Here is a 24,284-nt window from a genome sequence, read left to right on the forward strand (position 1 = left end):
TTTAGTGGCGGAAATGGTCAATTATACCAACCCTTGATTGGTCCTTTATCAACCTAGAAGGATTTGAAAGAGTGGGGACAAATACCATGAGGCATTTTTCTAAGGTTTCCACCACAACAATAATAATAATAATAATAATAATAATAATAATAATAATAATATCACCATCATTATTATTACATTCATGAAAAGTTTCAGCTTTATTTTGCTGGTATGATGGAAAATGTCAGCTGCCCATAGGAAGCAGACTATGGTGACACTAGTTTATTGATCATGCTTCAAAAACTCTGTGGAAGACTCTTGTAGTTCTAAGTTCTAAGCAATGATGATTTTTGTAGGTGTTCTATCTTTACATTCGTTCGTTATAATTATCATTTCAAATTTTATTTTGCTATTCAATATAAATATATACAAGAGATTTGAATTACGTTGAAATATGTCAATGAAACAAAGAAAACAAATCTACATGAGAGAGAGAGAGAGAGAGAGAAAGAAAGAGAGAGAGAGCAATTAGAAGATTACAAAAAAATTAAAAATCAGACTACTAGAAGCCATACATGCTAAATGGCAGTATAAAGCCAATCTCTGTTGAAAGCCAATCCAACAATAAACAGGTTAGAAACAACAATTTCTTTGATTCGTTTACAAAGAATTACAATAAAAAAAAAACAATAAGAATCTACTTGGAGACTGCAGGCATTATTAATCAGTTTATAAAAAGGTCATCTTTGACCAACTACCACATAGACAAGAGTCAGTTGAGAGATGCTTTTCCTTTTTTTTTTGTGTTGTAGAATTACCTGGACTCACCCAAGTATATTACTGGTACTGTAATGAAATCAACTGAGCTAAAAACATTGCGACAGTTGTTATTGTTAGTGATACAAACAACGGTTGGTTTACAATAGTTATTGCGGTGATAGGATTAATATAACCAGACATTAGCACATAGCATACAACATAGATTTTGGGGACAACACATAACCCTGTCCCCTATCCCAGACATGCATGCACACACACAAACACACACAAATATCTAGTCTCTCACGATTCATCTGCAAAATCCTCCTACAATCAACAACATCATGTGCAAACAATTCTTGGGTTAAATTTTAACAAAAAAACCTTGATTTTAATCAAGGTTTCAAAACTCTGATTTCTTACCTTCAGAGTCCTCTACAAAGACACACACACACACAAAGGATTGTTTATACAACTGGAAGACATAAAACTAAACAGAGTGCTCATATCTCTGGAACCAGATCAGTGAATGAAAGAACAAGAGTTTCAAGCTAATATACTCTCATCAAAATTTGAAACTCTCAATATATGATGATATGTCGACATAAGACAGCACAAGAGTCACTGGACACTGATAACAAGGCTGGACATATTAAAAAATTACTATTTTTTAAATTTCACAACGAGAGATATTCAGCAACAGTACTTTGTAGTAAAGATTCTTTGCCAACATAACATGGCAGTCCTGGCTTAGGACGAATGTTGCTGTAATAGTAATTTTTTAATTTATAGATCAGTGACAAGTTGTCACTTTGAAAACTATATATTTCAAACAGGAATTTGGCAGCATCACCTCTAGCCGAACTATTATTCTGTGTTGATGAAGGGAAGTAACCCGGAAACCGTGATACACAGATATTGTTTCGAGCTAAGTGGGGGTGCTAGATTCCCTTGTTCGAAAATATATCATCACTGCTTTAACATCCAGTTTGTCATGCTTGCATGGTGTTTTATTGAAGCAGATTTTCCATGAACAGATGCCCTCCCTTGTTACTAACCCTTACCTATTTGCAAGCAAAGTAATATTTCCCCACACCTAGATATGTCCTCACAGAATGCTTGCATGACGATAACACTCAAAAATTCTCATGTGATGCAAAGACAAGGAGATGTACATAATGGGCTTTTCAAATCCACTTGAAGCACGCACACAAAGCTATAAATGATAGCATGAGTTAAACATGGACAGAGGATGCTGAAGGCTGCCCCAGGGAAACCTTTAATCTTCCCTATCCAAAAGAGATTTTCAACGCATGCTATTAAGGAATTATTTCACATTCTCTCAAAAGTTTATAAAATTTTTGGTGACAGTATACACATAAAGATATATAGACATATATCATCTTATTCCTGTCCTCTATGTTGTCATTTCATTAATCTATACCCTTCTCATTTTCTCTATTTATCTCCGAAGACAGAATACCCTATACTTTGGGGATATCCCAGAAACAGCTGTAAGACTTAGAATTTTTTTCCAATACAAATAACGTATACAACTTGAGATGTTTGCCTTGCCTTAACGTCTGTTAACGCCCTCTTTCACGATTATATATCTGCTGCACAGGAAATCTGCAATGGCTCCATAACTACCATCTCAGCTATAACCATGGAGCCCTACTAATTTGTTACAGCACTTACCTAGCATACCTAGTTGTTTAGATCACTTGTGAACTAAATCCCCATTCTTTGTAGATATATATACACACATACACACACACAGACACATACACACATAAGTATGCATGTGTGAGATGGATAGAAACCAATGTAACATCTAGTCTGCTTATACTTCAATTTACATACCTGAGAGAGACAGAGAGAGAGAGAGAGAGAAATGATCGTGACATGCAAGAAGAGATCCATTCCCCCCTTATCACACCTTCCTTTGCAACATTCAAAACAATTACGAAAGCAACAACAGAAAGCTATTGAAAATCACACACACACACACACACAGGGCTGAGCAGCTGAATTGAAACCACTTAATATTATGCCTTGATAACTAAGATAAGTTAAAAACTAATACTTTACATTTAACGCATCCAAGATATTAGCTTTTGGTTTTTTGTTCTAGAGCTACCGAATAACTGTGACAAAATATTTCTGGTAGAAACAGACCACACAGGACACATCCCTCATTACATCACAGTCCATACAGAGAACACAAAGGCAACACTTTACTACCATATATATATATATATATATATATATATATATATACGACGGGCTTTTTTCAGTTTCCGTCTACCAGATCCACTCACAAGGCTTTGGTTGGCTCAAGGCTGTAGAAGACACTTGCTCAAGGTGCCACGCAGTGAGATTGAACCCGGAACTATGTGGTTGGTAAGCAAGCTACTTACCACACAGCCACGTCTGTACATATTGAAGAAATTCATACTATCAACACCAGTGAGTACTGGAAACATCTTTGGTGAAGTTCTGATGCAATGATTACTAAACAAATGAAGTCTTTCCAAGACTCTGCCAACGTTGAAAATGTGTTTAACTTCCACTGTTTTTTTTTACAAATCTGCCCTTCCAACCCCACAGATCTGAATCCATGTGACTTTTGGATATGGCAGGGATGGCATCATTAAGAACAATGTATCATGGCAGTGCCAATAAATTCGAGTCTGCTAACGGGAAGGATTTCAGGTCTGTAAATATGAATGGGGGGAAAAGCAGGTATACCCATCCTTCCACATCTTAATTCAATTGATTGAAACTGTTGAGGAGATCATCATCATTTAACGCCTGTTTGCCAGGCTGTTTTGGGTTGTACAACTTGATAGGAGCTGGCAAGGCCCAGCGGCTGCACCAGGCTCCATTTGTTTGATTTCGCATGGTTTCTACAGTTGGATGCCTTTCTTAATACCAAACCTATTTCTTTACTACCCACAAAGGGCTAAACACAGAGGGGACAAACAAGGACAGACACACGGATTAAGTCAATTATATCGACCCCAGTGCGTAACTGCTACTTATTTAATTGACCAAAAAAGGATGAAAGGCAAAGTTGACCTCGGCGGAATTTGAACTCAGAATGTAGCAGCAGACGAAATACCGCTAAGCATTTTGCCCAGTGTGCTAACGATTCTGCCAGCTCGCCGCCAATGGTAAACCAACATACAAAGTTTCAGGTTTCTATCTTTTCACATCCCTTAGTTAGAGATTTTGAAACTTCTCAGCACAAAGTCACAATTTAGCTGCCCAACCCTTTGAGAGGGAGAGAGGGAGTATGTGTACACACACACACTGACGCATACAAACACAGTAATACCTACCAGATATTTTGAAAAAAAAAAAGGAAAATACCTAAACAAACAAGACAGGTGTACAGTTCCTCAAAAACAGAACTGGAAGGTAAAAGCAGACTCGGCATCGATGTGTGCTGTTGTTAATGTTAACAATGAAAACAATAACTACTTCTACTACTACTACTAATAATAATAATAGTAGCAATAACAAAGCAAGAAACATTTAAAGCAACACACACACACACACACACACACACTCAATCACTTGTAGCAGTCAAATCCGACAGAGGCAGACCACTCAGAATCCTGGTGCCATACAAGGACAACAATGATAGCCAGTATAATAATAATAATAATAATAAATGTGATGATGATGATGCCCGAATGCTGAGAAAGTCCAGCTGGACACGGTTGAAGACACACAGTGATGGTTGTTTTACAAAAGACAATACAGATAATAAAGGAATAAACAGAGGAATGCCTACCAATTTTTCGATTAAGGCCTGGTGTTACATAGACATATGGTAAAGAAGAAGAAAAAAAAACAAAAAGAGATACAAATATAGTAACACATGTAGGTGTATGTGTGTGGGTTTGTAGTAACAATATAATCAGTTATTAACAATACAGTACAGAGAACAAGGTGTGAGTAATGTATGAATAAGACAAAGAATCAGAGATTTGTATTATATACACACACGCATATATGTACATTCATACAGACATGGTCTGTAAACTTTCAGCTTGGTATAGGCATAGATACATAAATACACACATAAATGAACAAACAGTACAGCAACATGAAATGAGAGAGAGAGAGAGAGAGAGAGAGAGAATATAACAGTAAGAATCAGGTATAATGAAATGTCTAATCTCTCTCTCTCTCGTCTGATAACTAACTCTATTTACGAGGAATATTGTCCATCACAAGATATGACTATCCACAACTGAAACTATAACTTGTAGCTGTTGTTTTAGAGAAGGACCCAACTCAGAATATGACACATGAGATTTGAACTCCATATCTTGGTTTAACTATGAAGTAATGTGTAGGGACAGTTGTAATTTGTAGGGTAACTCGTGGCACTCCGTCAGTTACGATGACGAGGGTTCCAGTAGATCTGATCAACGGAACAGCCCGCTTGTGAAATTAACATGCAAGTGGCTGAGCACTCCACAGACACCGGTACCTTTAATGTAGTTCTCAGAGGGATTCAGTGTAACACAGAGTGTGACAAGGCTGGCCCTTTGAATAACTGATACAACAGAAACAGGAAGAAAGAATGAGAAAAAGTTGTGAAGGGGTACAGCTGGGTTCACCACCACCCCCTGCCGGAACCTCGTGCAGTTTTCGGTGTTATTGTTTAATATATATATATATATATATATATATATATATATTTGTGTGTATGAGAGAGAGAGAGAGAGAGAAACTACAGCAGGCTCCGTGCCTTTAAAAATCTCTTGGTGGTTACATTTTACACAAAACGTATCTTACCAATAAAACTTATTTGTTTCAGCAACCTATACATAGATATCGTTATACACGTCAGTGAGTATCTGTATACACATATTTGTATATATATGTGTGTGCGTGTATGATATTTTGATTGTTGACAAAGACAACTACAAATGTTTTAGAAGTGACAAAGTGTTTGTGTTGGTGCCACAATATTGCCCCTGGAGGACTGATTTCCCTGAAAACTGAGAATTACTCCAAAGTTAGATTAGAATGTCTCAAGAACCAAGTTGTGATTGACACTAGTGATACCTGGAGCACTAGGTTCAAACCCACTGGAAATTTCACAGGTGCTGGAATATAACTAGAAATAAAATGAAACTGACACAAATAGAAGAAAAGGGTTATGTGGGAGCAGATATGCCCTTCTGCAGAGGGAGCTAGTCAGGGAGTCATTAAAATTAGTTTTCTAATAACCATCAAGTTATGCACCACACAATCAATAAGTTATTTTATTGACCATGGAAGGAAGAAAAATAAAGTTGAGCCTAGGGAAATTTGAACTCAGAAACTATATGACTGTAGATAAATACCACTAGGCATTTAATCTGATACCCTACAACCCTTAATAATGGTTTCAAATTTTTGTCACAAGGGCAGCTTGTGGGAGGGGATTCAACCCCAGAGTGTAATTGGTACTTATTTAATCGACCCCAAAATGATGAAAGGCTAAGTTGACCATGGCAGAATTTGAACTCAGAATGTAGTGACAGGCAAAATACTGTTAAGCATTTCATCTAGCGTGCTAACGATTCTGCCAGCTCATCGCCTTTTTACAACCCTTAATAATAATTATTTTCTTTCCTACTATGGGTACAAGGCCTGAAATTTTGAGGGAGAAGCCCCAGTTCAAGCGTGCAGACGTTTTGGGCTCTGAAAGAATGAAAGGCAAAGTTGACCTTGGCAGAATTTGCACCCAAAACATGCAAAGCCAAAGAAAATGCATCTAATTATTTTGTCTAATGACTTTGCCAGTGGGTTGCCATTTTAATTGTTTCAAAATCTTGTGCAAAGCCAGCAATTTTTTTGAGTGGGGGGCTTGGGTGAGTCAACTACATCAACCTCTGGCTCTTCACTGGAAAATATTCTATCAACCCTGAAATGATGAAAGGGAATTGACTTCAATGAATTTGAGCCCAGAAAATAAAGAACCAGTCCAAAGGAACTCCCAAGGGAGCTGAACAGCTGAAGATCTTCAGAGAAGAAACTCCTCTTGGGCAAATATTTCGGGGCCTTAACTTCTTACACTCTAAGGGGGCTCAGGTTAAATCCAGGTCATGACCCTTGGGTGCCCTTCGGCTGACATTTTTTAGCCACTTCACAATCAAAGACTTGTGCAGTTAAATCACCTGGAGATTTTATTACCATTGTAACCAGAAGAAATGCCACAAAGCATTTTGCCAATTGTTTGAAAGCCAGCAATTTTAGAAGAGGGGAGAAAATTGATTACATCAACCCTAATACATCACTGGTACTTAATTCATCAACCTTGAATGGATGAAGGGGAAAGTAGACCTTGGCAGGATTTAAGCACCAAACGAAAAGAGCTGAAAAAAATACAGCAAGGTATTTTAGTCAGACAATCTAAGGGTTCTGCTAATCCCTTAATGGTTTCTTTTCTTACCAAAAGGGTATTGGTTCAGGCAATGTTTACAAGGACAAAAAAAATAGGGGGTTGCAGAGTCTGAAATGCAAACACAGAAAACAGAATAAACAACAACAAATATATATAATAACCCCAACAGGAGAAAGGGATTGCCTCCAAGGGGATCAATAATAATAATAACAACAATAATGATTTCAAATTTTGGCAGAAGGCCTGAAATTTTGGGGTAGGAGTTAAGTCAATTACATCGACCCAGGTGCTCAACTGGTACTTATTTTATCAACCCCAAAAGGATGAAAGGCAAAGTCAACCTCGGCAGAATTTGAACTCAGAATGGAAAGAACTGGAAGAAATGCTGCTAAGCACATTTTCACACCGTGCTAATGCTTCTGCCAGCTGGATGTCTTAATAACAACAACACTTTCAATGAAGACACAAGCCCAGAAAATTGGTGAGGGAAATAGCCGAAACCATTGATCTTCGTCTTTTGCTGGTATTTTATTTTATTGATGCCAAAAGGATGAATGGCTTAGTTGACCTCAGCGTGATTTGAACTCAGAATCAAACAAAGAAAATCATTAAAACTTTCATCTAAGTCAACTGAAAGAGAATACAGTCTGATCATGCATACACACACACACACACACACACACACACATACACATACACACAGTAACATGCAGATGTGATCACACACATACACACACACAGAAAAACAGTAATGTGCTGACTCTTAACCACACACACATACAAACACACACAGTAACAAAATCATGCTGAATGAAACCAAAAATATCATCCAAAACAAAGGAAAAAAAATTTAAATACTAACTAAAAAGCAAAAGTAAAAAAAAAGGGTTCACAAGAGTTGTGGGGAGGCACAGACTATATAAAGTAGCTGCATCTCTCCACCGACCCTTGTGTGAAGCAGTGGTTGTGAAAGTAGGAGAGGTGGGCAGCAAGCAGAGATAGGAACAACAACAATGTCAACAATGATTGTGATGATGATGATGTTGATGCTGGAGGTGATGGTGATGATGATGATGATTGCAGTGACATAACTGGAAATGAAAATATATATATGAAAGTGAAGAAGGTATTTTTTTTTTTTGGTGGGAGGGACAGAATGAAAATAATAAAGTGATTTGAATGAAAGAGAAGGAGTTTGGAAGAGGATTGAAAATGCTGAGCCATTCATGCATTTCTCAAGAACACCAGGAAAACAATGAGGGGAGAGATAAGTCACTCATCCAGGTGGAGGGGGGAGGGTTCTAATGAACTGGGACAATATAATATGTAGTTGAATGAACACTGGCTGAATATAACTGAAATACATAAGTAGTATTTTCAAAAGCTGAGATATCCACGAAGTACAGAGATACCTACTCTCTGCAAAGTACCACCGTTTGCCTTTGTTTTCCAGTTGTCTTTATAGACAGGTCCTTTAAAATATATTCAGTCCTTTAAACTTCCAGTTAATCAACATACATCAAATTTTTATAGGGACCCTTCTTTTCTTATATAGACCGCCCCCCAGGCACATGTGAACCACAGTTGAGAGCCACTGCACTACATGGTTGATCAACACTGCTAGAAATAGCAACCAAAAGCACTTCGGATCTTATTACGATCCTAAGAAAGAGGACTTATATTATTCACTGTGCCTAATTAAAACAGATGGGATGGTCATGGCAAAAATGCTTTCCATCATAGACTGGTTTGAGGAATTGTTAGCCTACAGTTGTGTCTCTACACCTTTTTTTAAGGACAAAACAGGAAGACAACGGGGTCAAAACTCCATGTTTGGAAAGTATTATTCCTGAGAATTGACAGACATACCAATGTGGTAGCTCAACTCGTTAAAAATAGCAGCTAAAACTCCTAATTGCATCCTCATTGTATTAAATAAATAATGTGCTTGTGGGGTGGGTGGGAGAGACTGGTAGCAGTGTATGGTGTACATATGTTAGTAATGAAAACGATGTGGATTAGTTTGGGTTTTGTATGGGGGGGGGGTCTTTGAGAGAGGATGATAACAGAGAAGATGAAGGGGCATGAGGTAGCAAGAGAAAGGTGGAAGGAAGGAAGAGGAGAAGGCATCACAGCAGTCAAAAGTAGTGAAGTAGTAGTATCAGTAGTAGTAGTAGTAAGAGTAGTAGTAAAAGTAATTAGTAGTAGTAGTAGAGGTAGTAGTAAAAGTGGAGGTGGTAGAAGCTGCAAATAGATTGTAAATAGGAGTAAAAGCCAGAGGAGGACGAGGAGGAAGAGTAATTCCTGGTAATAAGAAGGTGACCACCACTACTGAATCAAAAGAAAAAGAAAGAAAAAAAAAACAAGGGAGCAAACAATGGGTGGACTGCTTGAAGTTGAAGAACCCGACCACAGCATACAAACATACTGACGGAACATACATACCTTTGTCGTTTTGATGAGGAGGAGGGGGTGCTGCAGATGAAGGAGATGATGATGAAAGCCCTAGCTTTGTGGTTCTTCGGTTGCCAGTAGGAGTGATTTTGTTGCCGCTTCCGAGAGACTTTCCTTTATCAAGTACAAAGGGCCGGACATTGTACGCTACTAGCAACAGGGGCATTTTCTTAGTGGTGGTGGTGGTGTTGTTGTTGTTGTTATTGTGTGTGTGTGTGTCTGTGTGTGTGTGGTGTGGTGTGTACGCACATGCGCGGTGGGTTGTGGTCATAGCAGTAGTGTTATGAGGTGGTGGTGGTGGAGACTGGAAGATGTTATCAGCAAGCGACATGGTTAATGGTTGAGGTGAGAGGCAGAAATACACTGCTAGAGATGGTGATGATGATGATGATGAATGCTCGTGTGTGTGTGTGAGTGTGTACGTGTGTTTGTACATGTATGTGCACATCTACGTTTACATGCATGTGTGTGTGTGTGTACATGTGCATCTTCTCAATAAATTCAGCCAGTGAATGGCCTTGCCTGGGTGTGCGTGTGTGTGTGTGTGTATATATATATATACATATATATATACTTTATTTAAAAGCAGCAGAAATATAACAAATGCTGTTACTCGGAGTTTCACATTCCCGTTCGTCGGACAGTTTTGTTAAAATAACAAATCTGTCCGACGAACGGGATTGTGAAACTCTGAGTAACAGCTTTTGTTATATTTCTGCTGCTTTTAAATAAAACATATTACTCTACCTCTGGTATTTGAGTACTCTTTTTCCCCACCTTGTTTCACATTTATGTGCTTACTCCGGTGTGTGTGTATATATATATGTGTGTGTATATATATATATATATATATATATATATATATATATATAGTGTTATCTGTGTGTGTATGCTGTTTATTGTTGAATAAATGATAAAGGGGTGCTAATTACATGTAGAGGATATGGTTTATTTAATTAAAACTGAAGCTGAGAGATTGTCCCACAACCCAAGTTTCATGCCACCATGAACTTCAGGCAGAACACCTGAAGATCATCCGAAAGGTTTTGCCTAAAGATCACAGTGGCACGAAATTTAGATCAGAAGACAAAAGGCCAGCTTCAGTTTAATACAAAAAGAAAAAAAAAAACTTTATAAATATATGTATGATCATGTATGAATGCACATGTATAATGTGCTAACTGCATGAATGTTCCATGCTTGTGAACATGTGTGCATGTCTGTACGTGTATATGTGTGTGTATATATATATACACACACACACACACACACACGTACGTTCATACAAACATCCACGTACATGCCATAATAGCAGAAATGACAGTACGAAGGTGGTGGTACGATGATAAGAACATTGAAATGAGTGATTTAATGATAAAACAAAGACTGCAAATTGAAAGCAACACAATAATAATAATAAAAGTCATAATAATAATAATAATAATAATAGTACTACTACTAATAATAAATAATTACACAGGCAACACAATTAAAACTGAATGGAATAAACTAACAACAGATTTGTGAAATAAAGTACAATATAATCACATACACACATACACACGCACACACACTAATTATATAGAGTGTGAGAAGGAACAAATTAAGATTGTTGCCTTAATTAGTTTATGACTCTGAAAGCAATAGGTAGAGCAAAGACTGTCAATTTATGGTGTGATGCAAGGCAAACAACTGGCGAAGACTCACTTGATGGCTAAGTACTTGGGAGATTACAGTTTCCCTTGTTATGGTACCGAGATACACAAAGTGTTGAGAGTTACCATAGAGATTAGTCAATGTGGTGCAAGGAAGACCAGAAGGGGCAAGAGATGATGATGTTACGTTGGAAAGTGAGAAGAAGTTACCCTCTTTTTCATGCTAGTGGCGAGATGTGGCGATTGAGAGGTCATGACAACACGTGTTAAGAATTGAACAATCTGTCAGTGGTATCCCATTGCAAGCCAAGGTAAGAACGACTTTATTTACGTGCCTTCAAACCACAAGCTACTTTGGCAGCAGTCTCCACCCTGATTTCTCTCCATATAAATATCAAATGGAAATTGTAGTTGTGATACCTGTGCCGGTGGCACGTAAAAAGCACCATCCGAATGTGGCCGATGCCAGTGCCGCCTTAACTGGCTTCTGTGCCGGTGGCACGTAAAAAGCACCAACCGATCATGGCCACTGCCGGCCTCCCTTGGCACCTGTGCCGGTGGCATGTAAAAAGCACCCACTACACTCATAGAGTGGTTGGCGTTAGGAAGGGCATCCAGCTGTAGAAATACTGCCAGATCAGACAGGAGCCTGGTGCAGCCTCCTGGCTTTCCAGACCCCAGTCGAACCGTCCAACCCATGCTAGCACGGAAAACGGACGTTAAACGATGATGATGATGATGATAATAGCTTGGTGTTTGGTGCAGCCTTCCAGCTTAGCAGCCCTATACAAACGATCAAGCCCATTCCAGCATGGACAACGGACATTAAATGATGATGATGATGATGGTCATTTGCCCGGTCGACCATTGAAAGGTACACCTTTCCCAAATAGTGCATCACATCAATGGCTAGCCTCTTCCAGTCTTCCTCTACCTGAATCGTTCGTGGTTTGTATGTACTTGGGACAGGATCGATCGACTGGCACCTGTTGCAATTCCCCACTCAGCCATACTTGCACCTATTACGTAATTGGACAGTGAGTATGGTCTTAGGTTGTTGACCAACCAATCATATAACATCTATGTTGACCTACAAACTGAGTTCATTTCTAGAAAATGCTTCCTTCAGCTCGAAGCAAGCAAACACTCAACAAAATTTAAGAAAGATATTTACACTAGACTAGTTCCCCATATGCAGAGGAGTCCTCTTGCTGCTGCAGCTGCACATATATGCAATCTAGACTGCATCCTCAAAGGAGGTCATCCAACTGATCCCTCCCCCACACACACACACACACCAATATGTTACCAATTCCAGTACATCAACACATTCACAGAGCAACCCAACCTCCCACCATTTATCTCCCCTCATTCATCTTACCTCCCATCTCTCACCAGGCCCCCACGCTAACTATTTTCCCTAACTCATAGGTTTCTGCTATTAGATCTAAATTTCAAGATAAATCGTGAGAAACTGCTATCATATTTCTAAGATGCTCGTGAAAAGAGTACAGATGTTGATTGAAACTCAGTTTGAAAGGCTTTGAAGTTAATCTGGCACATGATTGAGAAGCTTAGTTTTAGCTTTATAGCACCATAAATAAACCCTTCAGCAGAACATTTAAGGTCAAGTTGACATTGGGTATTCCTTCATATGATGTCTTTTTTTTTTCATTATCATTATTTCATTTGAGCTGATCAACATAATATTAGAGTACTTGGAGCTGTATGTTCCTCTTATGTAACAGTCTTCAGTCTTATGTAAGAAAAGAAATGATGGGTAAGTTACATTGTATGATTTGAAACACACACTTGACTTTTAGTGTAGGTTACTCACTGCCTACTATTATATTTTAATTATATAACATTATAGCTGGATAGACAAACTGTAGTAAATGGTTGCGTGTGAAAATGTTGGTATCCAGGAGGACACATTAAGTGAGAGGGATGACTGAAGTGTAACAGTGTGGCTATGACAGTGTAGCTGCTCTACCTAAATACCCAGGGTCATCAACAATAATAACGAGACACGATGTTGGTGCAACAGGACAGAATGCAGTGAGCTACATGTGTGCTTTGACATTACGATATTGTCATCTAAACATAAACTACAACAACAGGACATTTCGATACATTACAGACAATGAGGAAATAACACACCTAACACTTACACTCACACACGAAAAATAAAAAAATAATTAAATATCTATTTCTTTACTACCCACAAACAAGGACAGACAAATGGATTAAGTCGATTACATCGACCCCAGTGCGTAACCGGTACTTAATTTATCGACCCCGAAAGGATGAAAGGCAAAGTCGACCTCGGAGAAATTTGAACTCAGAACATAACGGCAGACGAAATACGGCTACGCATTTCGCCCGGCGTGCTAACGTTTCTGCCAACTCGCCGCCACAAAATATAATAATTAAATATAGATTATATTTACTTCACCAATTGGTCTAAATAAAGAAATTTTATTAACTTGCTTTCTTATTCAATCCTAAAACAATACACTATACTAAAAGAATCAGTGAGCTTTTACAAACCCAAAACCATAAGGGAGTGGGACCCAGCATGTTTAATGATGCGAAGGGCCATAGGTGTCAGCTTACCTGTTTTCGTAGCCGTTTTAGTCCCTGCTGTACTGCTACTGTAACTGATAGAAGAATCTCCAGGAGATCGCTGTTGAGACACAAGACAGAGAAATACATATTTAGTTCCAAATCAAAGCAAGAAAACCATTTTAAATAACCTGCAACAGATTTTAAACAATTATTATTTACCTCAAGAAATACTCCACATTGCTTCACACTTTTTAGAAAACCTATCAAACATAACACTTAAAATAAAACAAACCGGTTCCCTTGCAAAAGTACCTAGTTTCCAAGGGTTTGTTTTCAAAACAAGGATTGTCTTCTAATAAAGGCCAGCAAAAGCCACTTTATTGTTTAGGGTTAGTTTCAAGAAAGACATATAATGCTATATATATATTATTTTTTTTTAATACTTCAAATAGAATTAATTTTATGTTTGACGTTTGAAATATAAATTTATAAGTTATCACATAACTAAATAGAGAAAAGTTGGACAACCAAAGAAGACCTGGAAAGGATGCATGGAGAACGAAGCGAAAGTAATTGGTCTCACTTTGTTTAAAAGCAAGGAGGTTGCCAAAGATCACATCCACTGACATGAAATAGTCACAGGTCTAAGCTTCTCGCAGAGTAATGAGGATTAACATAACCAGATATAGAGTGAGAGATGACATTGCTTGCTCATATCCAAGGAAAGAAAACAGCCACATGCTCATTTGCTAATTATATATATGTGTGTGTGTGTGTGTGTGTGTGTGTGTGTGTGTGTGTGTGTGTGTGTGTGTGTGTGTGTGTGTGTGTGTATATGTGTGTGTGTGTGTGTATATATATATATATATATATTTAAATAATGAGGGAGATAAATTAATATTAATTTTAATATCAATTTAAAACCAGTAGTCCAGCATACAAAAATCTGAGGAGTCAGAGAAAATTCTAATATATGTGTATATTGGCAGGGCTTACTGCTAGGGAGTCGGCCATATGCTAGAAATAGACCATCAACGGTCAAACTACAAGGAAATTCTCTAGAGGAAAAATACAGCGAACACCAGAACCAGTTTTGGCGGGCATGACAGATGAAAATTTATATAAAAAACAGAATTAAATGCATACCTCGGTTTCAGCCTTAACAAGAGAATTACTTATGCAATCCAAATGTCCGTGCTTCTTCAGTGCATCCGTTCATAGTAATGTAGGCGGAAAAGCTAACCCCAGCTTTCGTGCCAGTACAGACACGTGTGTAGCTTTACCAATTACACTAGTGATAAAATTTCAAATGTCTTGGCTCTGGCGCGCTAATAAATTTCTGAGGCGAAGGGCTGCAGTAAATAATTCACTGCGGTTCGGGCTTAGTACTAGAGAACGTATTTATTTCAATATTTAAATAAAGAGGGAGATAAATTAATATTAATTTTAATATCAATTTAAAACCAGAATTTCATAAGTAATTCTCTTGTTAAGGCTGAAACCGAGGTATGCATTTAATTCTGTTTTTTATATAAATTTTCATCTGTCATGCCCGCCAAAACTGGTTCTGGTGTTCGCTGTATTTTTCCTCTAGAGAATTTCCTTGTAGTTTGACCGTTGATGGTCTATTTCTAGCATATGGCCGACTCCCTAGCAGTAAGCCCTGCCAATATATACATATATATATATATATATATATATATATTCATCATCATCGTTTAATGCCCGCTTTCCATGCTAGCATGGGTTGGATGATTTTGACTGGGGGCTGGCGAACCAATCTTGATCTGGCAGAGTTTCTACAGCTGGATGCCCTTCCTAACACCAACCACTCCAAGAGTGTAATGGGTGCTTTTTACGTGCCACCAGTACGGGGGCCAGTCAGGCGGTACTGGCAATGACCTTGCTCGAATCTTTTTGCACATGCCACAGGCACAGGTGCCAGTAAAGCGATGCTGGTAATGATCACGCTTGAATGGTGCCCTTTTACGTGCACCAGCATGGAAGCCAGATGGCCGCTCTGGTAACAATCACGCTCGGATGGTGCTCTTGGCACCCTACTAGCACGGGCACAAGCGCCAGTAAGGCTACACTGGTAATGATCACACTCAAATGGTGCCTTTTTTAAGTGCCACTGGCACGGAAGCCAGTTAGCCGCTCCGTCAATGATCACACTCGTATGGTGCTCTTTGCACCCCACTAGCACAGATGTAGGGATTAATGCTTAGGTTAGAAAAGATTATTTATTTACCGTTACCACGACGGGTTGATATGTATAATTCGTAAATGGAAAAGCTTGCAAGGTAAAAAGAAAAGTTAATTTCGGCCTGTATGTGTGTACACGTTCTCGTAGTCTAAAAGTTATAAAGTCGAGGGAAATTGTGTCTCAAAACCTTCTTTCAGCCTCTGTCCCTAATGGTCACTGTCACTGCGTTTTCACCAACTCACTTTTTAGAATTCGTTGGAGGTCTGTGATATCTATTCTAGCTTTGGTGAAATAGAAGACAAGTCAAGTGGCGAAGACATTTTGCTTAGCTAAGGCATCTGGCAAATTTAACTGCTGCCACAGAAAAACTATTGTTTTACCGTGAGAAAAGTGCATATATATATATATATATATATATTGGATGTTACTATTTTTAAATCTCGCAACGAGAGATATTCAGCAGCAGTATCTTGGAGTAAAGATTGTTTGCCAACATAACATCGCAGTCCTGGTTTAGATCGTGTTGTATAGCCAACTGGAGACGATGTCTCCTGGGGCTAAATTACAGCAACATTTGTCCTAAACCAGGACTGCCATGTTATGCTGGCAAACAATCTTTACTCCATATATATATATATATATATCTTGGTTTCAAATTTTAACTCAAGGCCAACAAGTTTGAAGAAAGGATAAGTTGATTACATCAACCTCAGTGCAAAACTGGTACTTATTTTATCAACCCTGAAAGGATGAAAGGCAAAGACAACCTCAGTAGCATTTGTTTTACTAAATATACATTGAAACTAAATGTGAAGTGTGAGAGTGACCAACTGCTACATGTATGAGCGGCCAATTGCTACATGTCAGAGAGTCCACATTCTGCCTATAGTGGTGTTTTATATGACAAGTAAGAAATAAGATGGTGATGCTGAGAGAGAGAAAGAGAGAGAGAGAGAGTGAGTGACCAAGCGGTCATCAGGCAGTAAACTCAGTGGAAACTGAAAAGCACGGACATCAAATCCAATTCTCACACCAAATTAGAAATGGATTTAATAGCACATGTGGGTGAATGGATGATATGGCAGAATATGGTAAAAGATCACATATGCCTGGTGCAGTGCCTCTCGACCACTTTTTGGCCTATGGACCCCTTAGATTCCTATTTTACTCTCCTGGACCTCTAGAGCCATTTGATGTATATAAGGAAAAAAAAAAATTCTCCTGTATTTTTATTCATCATCGTTTAACGTCCACTTTCCATGCTAGCATGGGTTGGACGATTTTGACTGAGGGTTGGTGAACCAGATGGCTACACCAGGCTCCAATCCTGATCTGGCAGAGTTTCTACAGCTGGATGCCCTTCCTAACGCCAACCACCCCGAGAGTGTAGTGGGTACTTTTTACGTGCCACCGGCACGGATGCCAGTCAGGCGGTACTGGCAACGACCTTGCTCGAATCTTTTTACACATGCCACCAGCACAGGTGCCAGTAAGGCGACACTGGTAATGATCACGCTCGAATGGTGTCCTTTTACGTGCCACCGGCACGGAAGCCAGTTGGCTGCTCTGGCAACGATCATGCTCGGATGGTGCTCTTGGCACCCTACTAGCACGGGCACAAGTGCCAGTAAGGCAAGGCTGGTAACGATCACACTCGAATGGTGTCTTTTATGTGCTGCTGGCACGGAAGCCGGTTAGCCGCTCTGTCAACGATCACGCTCGTATGGTGCTCTTTGCACCCCGCTAGCCCGGATGCCAGTCATTGAATTGATTTTGATTTCACTTGCCTCAACGGGTCTTCGCAAGCAGAGTTTAGTGTCCAAGGAAGGAAAAGGTACGCATAAGCGGGCTGGTTATGCTCCTGGCATGGGCCACAGGTTATGGTCTCATTTGGCTTGCCGGGTCTTCGCAAGCACAGCATATTTCCAAAAGTCTCAGTCGCATTATTAGTAATCATATATAAAATAAAATATTTTGTGTATTGTAGCAGTATAAGCAATTTATTGCATATAAATTTTGGTTGACTTTGCAGAACTATGATGTAGCAAGCCCTGGGATTAGGTCTCTGGTATAAGAACTTCTCCCCACTTTCTCCTTCTCTCTTTTAGCCTTTCCTCAGAAATCCAAAAGAACGGTCAATAATGCTAGCTTTTCTGTGTCTGGCAGACAAATAGGAAGACAATGGCTTGAGCTGGTGAGGTTGATGGGGTGAGTACAACATTTCGGTTTCTATCAAATGCAGGGTAACAAGCATCAGATATCACATGTGGCAGAGAGAGAGAGTGTAGCAGGCAAAGGCAAGAGAGAATAGAATAAAAGGGTAAATAATTTCTCTAGCAAGAAGAAATGTGATGTGTGTGGGTGGGTGGAATGGAAGCTGTACAAACAGCAAGATTGTGTGTGTGTGTGTGAGAGAGAGAGAGACTATTTGCACGTAAAAGAAAAAGGAATACATTTACAGATTACTGACAACAAGATTAAGTGTCAAATAATGCCAAAATACAACCTGAACCTCTGCTCATACACTATCAACATTATTATTATTATTATTATTATCATTGAGTGAGAGAGCAGTACATACCAGCAAAGTGACACTGGGGTCAAATATACCCATCATGACTACCCGTCTGATAAGGGTACACCAGGCACATGCATCATAACCATATGTGCACGACATGGTTATCTCATATCAAGATAAACAGTGCATGACCTTGCAGGTGGGGCCCAGTTAGAATTTTCTTCTGGTTGAGTAACCCATCCCGCTCAAAAGATCCCTGAATAAGGGTTGCTTAAGGATGTTGAAGGAACACCCACATTTCCAAAAGTGAATTATTCAAACCCCAAAGAATCCCTCTCAACACATGGCTATGATGCTCTCCAACTACTTCTGTTTGTGATCAGAGATGCACATATTGCCAGCCACTAAGAGACATGCTCAACTGTTTATGGTCAAACAACTGACAAGCAAATCTGTGGTATTGAGCAGAATATTTGCTGTAGCCCATCTTTTATACCAAGACAAAACAAAGTACATGATAACACTTCCAATCAGTTAAGATCAGAAGCCACAAGAGCCACTGTCTGGTGCTGCATCAGGGCATTTATTATTATAATTATTATTATTATCATCATCAAGAAAAAGAGCACATGACCTTACAGGTGGAGATCAGAATTTTCTGTAGGTCAAATAGCTCATCCATTCAATAGGTCCTTCCTCAATAAGAGTTATTTAAGGATGATGAACAAAACACCTGTGTTTCAATAGGTAAATTAGTCAAACCCCAAACAATTCCTCTCAACACATAGCTATGATGCTACCCCACTACTCATGCTCATGATGAGAATTGCACATAACATCAGCCACTAAAAGACATGTTCAACTGATTATGGTCAAGCAAATCTGCGGTATTGATCAGAATATTTGCTGTAACCCATTTTTTTTAGACCGAGACAAAACATGTACATGATAACACTTCCAATCAATTAAGATCAGAAGACACGAGAGCCTGTGTCTGGTACTGTATCAAAGCATTATTATTATCATTATTATTATTAAAGGACACAATACTTTACAACAAACAACTGGTGGTACATTAAATATTTGTAGTCTTCTACAAACCTTGCATAAACCAGTAATGATATTAGAGATATCAATAATTAGATTAATTGAATTACCTTAATCTCAAAATATGTGGAATAAAAAAAAATCTATATAGAAACAAGAATCCCCCCACACCCTTTTTTGACAAATTTTACTGAAATTTACACCCCCCACCCAGCTTTGCTTTCAGCTACAAACTGATGGAAATGAAAGACAGGAAATAAAACACGTTTACATCTCTTACCTGTGATAATGAAGAAAGAAAGTGAGATTTGGTCAACATACACAACAGTTATATATCGATAATTGAGGACAAACAGGACATCTTGAGATTGGTTAAAAATAAGAGAAATGAAAACTTGTCAGTGATTCTCACTGGGTGCAGGTAGACTGCGACATTTCAATGGATACAGTGCCATGGTGTTGCAAGGCTGCACTGCATCTCCACAACGCCAAATATGGCATTGGAGTGCAGTGTGTGCATTAACATCAGAGAAGAGATAAATGTCGTATTTGACACGAGAGATCTAAGGTTTGTTTTTAAAAGTCAGAGACCTTTAAAATTGGAATCACTTAATAGCAACAACAACAAAAACAACAACAACAACACAACAAAATTAGTGGAAATAAACAGAGAAAAAAAGCACTGAATTCTTTTTTTGAAAAACTCAACAGAAATATACAAATTATTTTAAATAAATGATGCAGAATTGTGAGAGAGAATAATAACAACATGCGTGAAATAAAAGAGAGAAAAACTGAAGACAACAAGAAAAAGTAATTTCACCAACGAGAATAAGAATCAAATTGAGCTACAAGAATATCTCTAAGACAGACGAAAGCAGATTCAGAAAGAGCTAGGACAGGTAGTGGTGCAAGAAAAATGAGAGAAGAGTGGCTGTATGCTGGGAAAGAGGCAGTTTGGTCACACTAGTTTACACACCTTTGTCATGCCTACCAAGTCCTTTGAAGCAGTTTTTGTCCGTTGCTCTTCGAGTTGCTGCTTCAAGATTTGTGACTCGTGCTTCTGTTGGTTCATCAAGGCTTCGTGCTTTAGTCTAAACTCCTCTTCCTGTGAAAAAGGTTAGTGAAAACAGCCAGATGGTGGTTAGTAGAGGAGAACTGACAAAATGAAATAGTCACAGCACATTTCATAAGCATGCTGTCCCTATCTCCATACTCACACACACACCCAAAATATTTAAAGGGTTAAAACATCGAAACACAGAGGAAACAACACACATGCAGGTTGAAAAGGAAGGTGGTCCCACTTTCTTCATGCTCCTTAATATACTTCACTGGACTGGAGACAATTACAACCTACGTCAAAGAATTTATAACCTACATTAACAGAAAACACCATCAGAAACTATTTCTTAGAACCACTCTGCCTCAGAATACATCTACATCCTATGGAAGGGAATGATATTGGATACTTGCACATGTAAAGTCACAAGTGGTATCTTGGGGTTTCAAATACAAACTATTGCTCGATTTAACAGATTTAAAGGACAAGTTCTTTGCTGAGAGAGGGAAAAACATAGCATTCTACAGGAAATTAAAATAGAGTTGAATGTCGGAGCTGGATGTAAAACGTAAGACTAAAAGTGGACTTTCTGTAAACATTTGTTGTTATCAGTTGATGTTCTCTGAGACTGCTTCTTCATAGATAACAGGTAAACATGTTCTATTAATAATATAGTTGAGTAATAATTTCATAACACTTTGATAATCATTAAGGCTATTGCTTTCGAAAAGTGTAACAAAGTCACACTTAACACATTTTATTATAATCATCATCACAAAGTTATCTCCCTTACTAGTTACACCAGTGTTGTTGTTTGTTCCTTCCTGATCCATACTCGGCTCATAAGGGCTGGTTTCCCAGTTACTTGGCGTATAGGTTCCCCACCTGGATGGGATGGGATGCCAGTCTGTCACAGATGAGCTGCTAGATGCAGGAGGATGGAGTGAGAGAAAGTTGTAGCTAAAGAGTCAGCAAAAGTTTGCCATTACCTTCTGCCGGAGCTGCATGGAGCTTAGTTGTTTTGCTCATAAACACACACACATCGCCCGGTCTAAGATTCAAACCCATGATCCCTTAACTGCGAGTCGGATGCTCTAACCATTAGGCCATGTTACACCACAGCATTATATCTTTATTCCCTGTCCATATAATTTTTTGATCAGTCTAGAGGTGACAACCCCAAACAAGAACTTGTTATCTGTTTGACTTTATTCTTTGTTTACAATGTGATCCTTGGTCACTCATACTCCATTCCTCTACACCAGAGCGGCCACTCATATATGTAGAGTCAAACTAGAGCAGCTAGTCTTGAGTGCAGAGGAAGCATAAAACAACAAATGGTACAGAACAGACCAAAGACTGTCACAAGAGAGCAATAATAACAAGAAGTTATGCAAGGAATGGAATATTTTTGAGACTTTGATGAGAGTCACAAAGGGTCACATGTAAGAGAGCTGCCTTGCAGACTGCTAACGACATGAATGTAATTCTACATGAGGTACAAAACCACAATGTGAAAACTTTTCTAAAAGAAACATTGCATGTAAATTTACGTGAACCTTCATTAGAACTGTGAACTCGCATCCCAGAAAGCAACGACTTTTTTTTTTCTTTTTTAATGTTCCAGTCAAAGGTGTTGAGGCAAGCCTTACACACCTTTCCAGTCCTGATCTCACTGCTGAGACTGGGGTGCCTGGGGCTCAGTTTCAATATTTGTAGGTTGATGGGACTTGGGTCAAGTAAAACCGTATGTAGTTCAGTAACAGCACATGTAGTCTGGCTAGGGAACATGCTGAGCACAGAGGTACGAGTAGTTCAGCGAGGCAAAATGTAAGTGGGTTGTGACATGTAGGTCAGAGGGAAGAATATGTTCAGGTCAGTGAGAAAACAGGTCAGTCAGTGGTAGATGTGGGTAGGTTCAAGATGGGTGTTTCTAAATTCTGCATAGAGATATAAAACCTTAAATTTTTTTTAAAGTGCAAGAAATAGGATAGTGAAGTTGGAGACTGGTTTTCAAGATTTCAAATTATAGAGAAGTGTTTGGTTGATTTAAAATCAAGCCCATATCTTGACCACTGGAAATTATTTCATCAACTCTAGAATAACAAAAAGCAAAGCCGACTTTGGTAAGATGTGAAATCAAAATATAAGGAGTTGAAACTGTATACCACAAGACTCTACTAATTGAGACAATTCACAGGCCAAGTAATGGTGTCAATTTAAATAAACTTTCAAATGAACTGTAAAACCATCTGCTGAGAATTGTAACCATTCTGCAGGACACACCACTAACACAGAAAACTAAGTATGGTTCCTCGCAACAACTGATGTTCTGCTTTATACTGCTGTTAATGTGTTGATGGAGTGGAGACACACAAATGGGAGACAGACAGACAAGGAGACGAATATGTTAACCCTTTCGTTACCAACCCAGCTGAAACTGGCTCTGGCTTTGTAATACAAATGTCTTGTTTTCATAAGTTTAGAATTAAAATCTTCCACCAAACCTTAGTCACAATTTATGTTCCTAACACTAGCTTAATGATAACCAAGTTATTTTTACTAAATTCTTTGTTATATTTAAAGTAATTGAAAGAAACACAGAGCATCTCAAAATAAATACAGAAACGAAAGGGTTAAAGCTGTTGACTATTTCCACACCAACAAAGACTTATGACCTGAAAATCAACACCTCCTCACATCCTCAGTGTTAATTCTTTATGGTTGTACAGCTACTTGTATCTATGTGTATGTGCGTGTGTGTGTACACAGTATGCAATGGTTTGGTAACTAAATACTTTTAGTATGAATCTGCTAGAGCAAGGTTTTAGGTAAAATCCCATCCTGTACAATTTAACGGTAGATCACTGAATTACTGCTCTCGCATATAGTTGGTAACTCTAGCTCCACTCGGAGTACCTCAAAAACCAAAGCAAACCATAAAGACAGAATTGCAGGGCTTACAGGTGATTATGGATTATGGAAGTTTGGCCAAGTAGATATTTCTAGTAATATTCATCAATAATGGCTCTTTCTACTTCTGTAATATGGATCACTTCTAAGTTTTGCCAACTGAGTTGAATATATTTCACTGAAGAGTCTTCATAAGACTGAAACATGTTTGTTACTTTCATAGTTGGATTTAAAGACAAGATCCACTGCTATCGGCTTTGAGCCATTATTTTATTTTCCAATCATTTTGATTATCTAACATTACCGAATTATCTCCCTTGGCAAATGTAAGCCCCCCCCCCCCCCAAGAATCAAACCACATGAGACATGACTTCTCATCAGTCAGGCTCCGCTACGAAAATCTTTTAAGTAATATTTTGTTGGCATGCCATTGAGAAAGCCCCACACGACCGTTTTAGAATTCTGACCATCCCCAGAGGGAAATTTTGTACATTAATTGCGTAGATAATCTCTGAAATATTTCAATTCACTGTTTTACATAGATGAGATCCTACTTGTATGCGAGACAGTGTCAATGTATGTAGAGGTGATGTCCCCCTCTAAGAACTGTTGTAGAATGAGGGATAAAAACTGAGGTGAGTTAGGGTCAGAGAGAACTGAGACCAAGAAAAGGTAACCTTGAAACAGTGGAAAGGCAAATACAGGTG

At 38.6% G+C, this 24,284-nt stretch overlaps 1 protein-coding gene across 16 annotated transcripts in view; it reads right to left on the reverse strand.

Moving 5' to 3' along the window:
- Positions 1 to 24,284, reverse strand: part of LOC115210975 (leucine-rich repeat and calponin homology domain-containing protein 4-like) — a 303,130-nt gene that overhangs the window by 46,171 nt on the left and 232,675 nt on the right. For 10 of the 16 annotated variants that reach the window (XM_036502375.1, XM_036502373.1, XM_036502370.1 and 7 more), the window contains 4 exons: positions 20,581 to 20,709; positions 13,879 to 13,948; positions 9,599 to 9,721; positions 4,544 to 4,561 (listed from right to left, as the gene is read on the reverse strand). In XM_036502375.1, coding sequence (XP_036358268.1) covers positions 4,544 to 4,561; positions 9,599 to 9,721; positions 13,879 to 13,948; positions 20,581 to 20,709 — 340 coding nt within the window. The remainder of the gene's footprint in view (positions 1 to 4,543; positions 4,562 to 9,598; positions 9,722 to 13,878; positions 13,949 to 20,580; positions 20,710 to 24,284) is intronic. The other 6 variants (XM_036502378.1, XM_036502377.1, XM_036502371.1 and 3 more) reach the window with 6 other exon arrangements.

The sequence above is a fragment of the Octopus sinensis genome, linkage group LG4 (assembly GCF_006345805.1).
Source record: "Octopus sinensis linkage group LG4, ASM634580v1, whole genome shotgun sequence".
NCBI classification, from domain to species: Eukaryota; Metazoa; Mollusca; class Cephalopoda; order Octopoda; family Octopodidae; genus Octopus; species Octopus sinensis.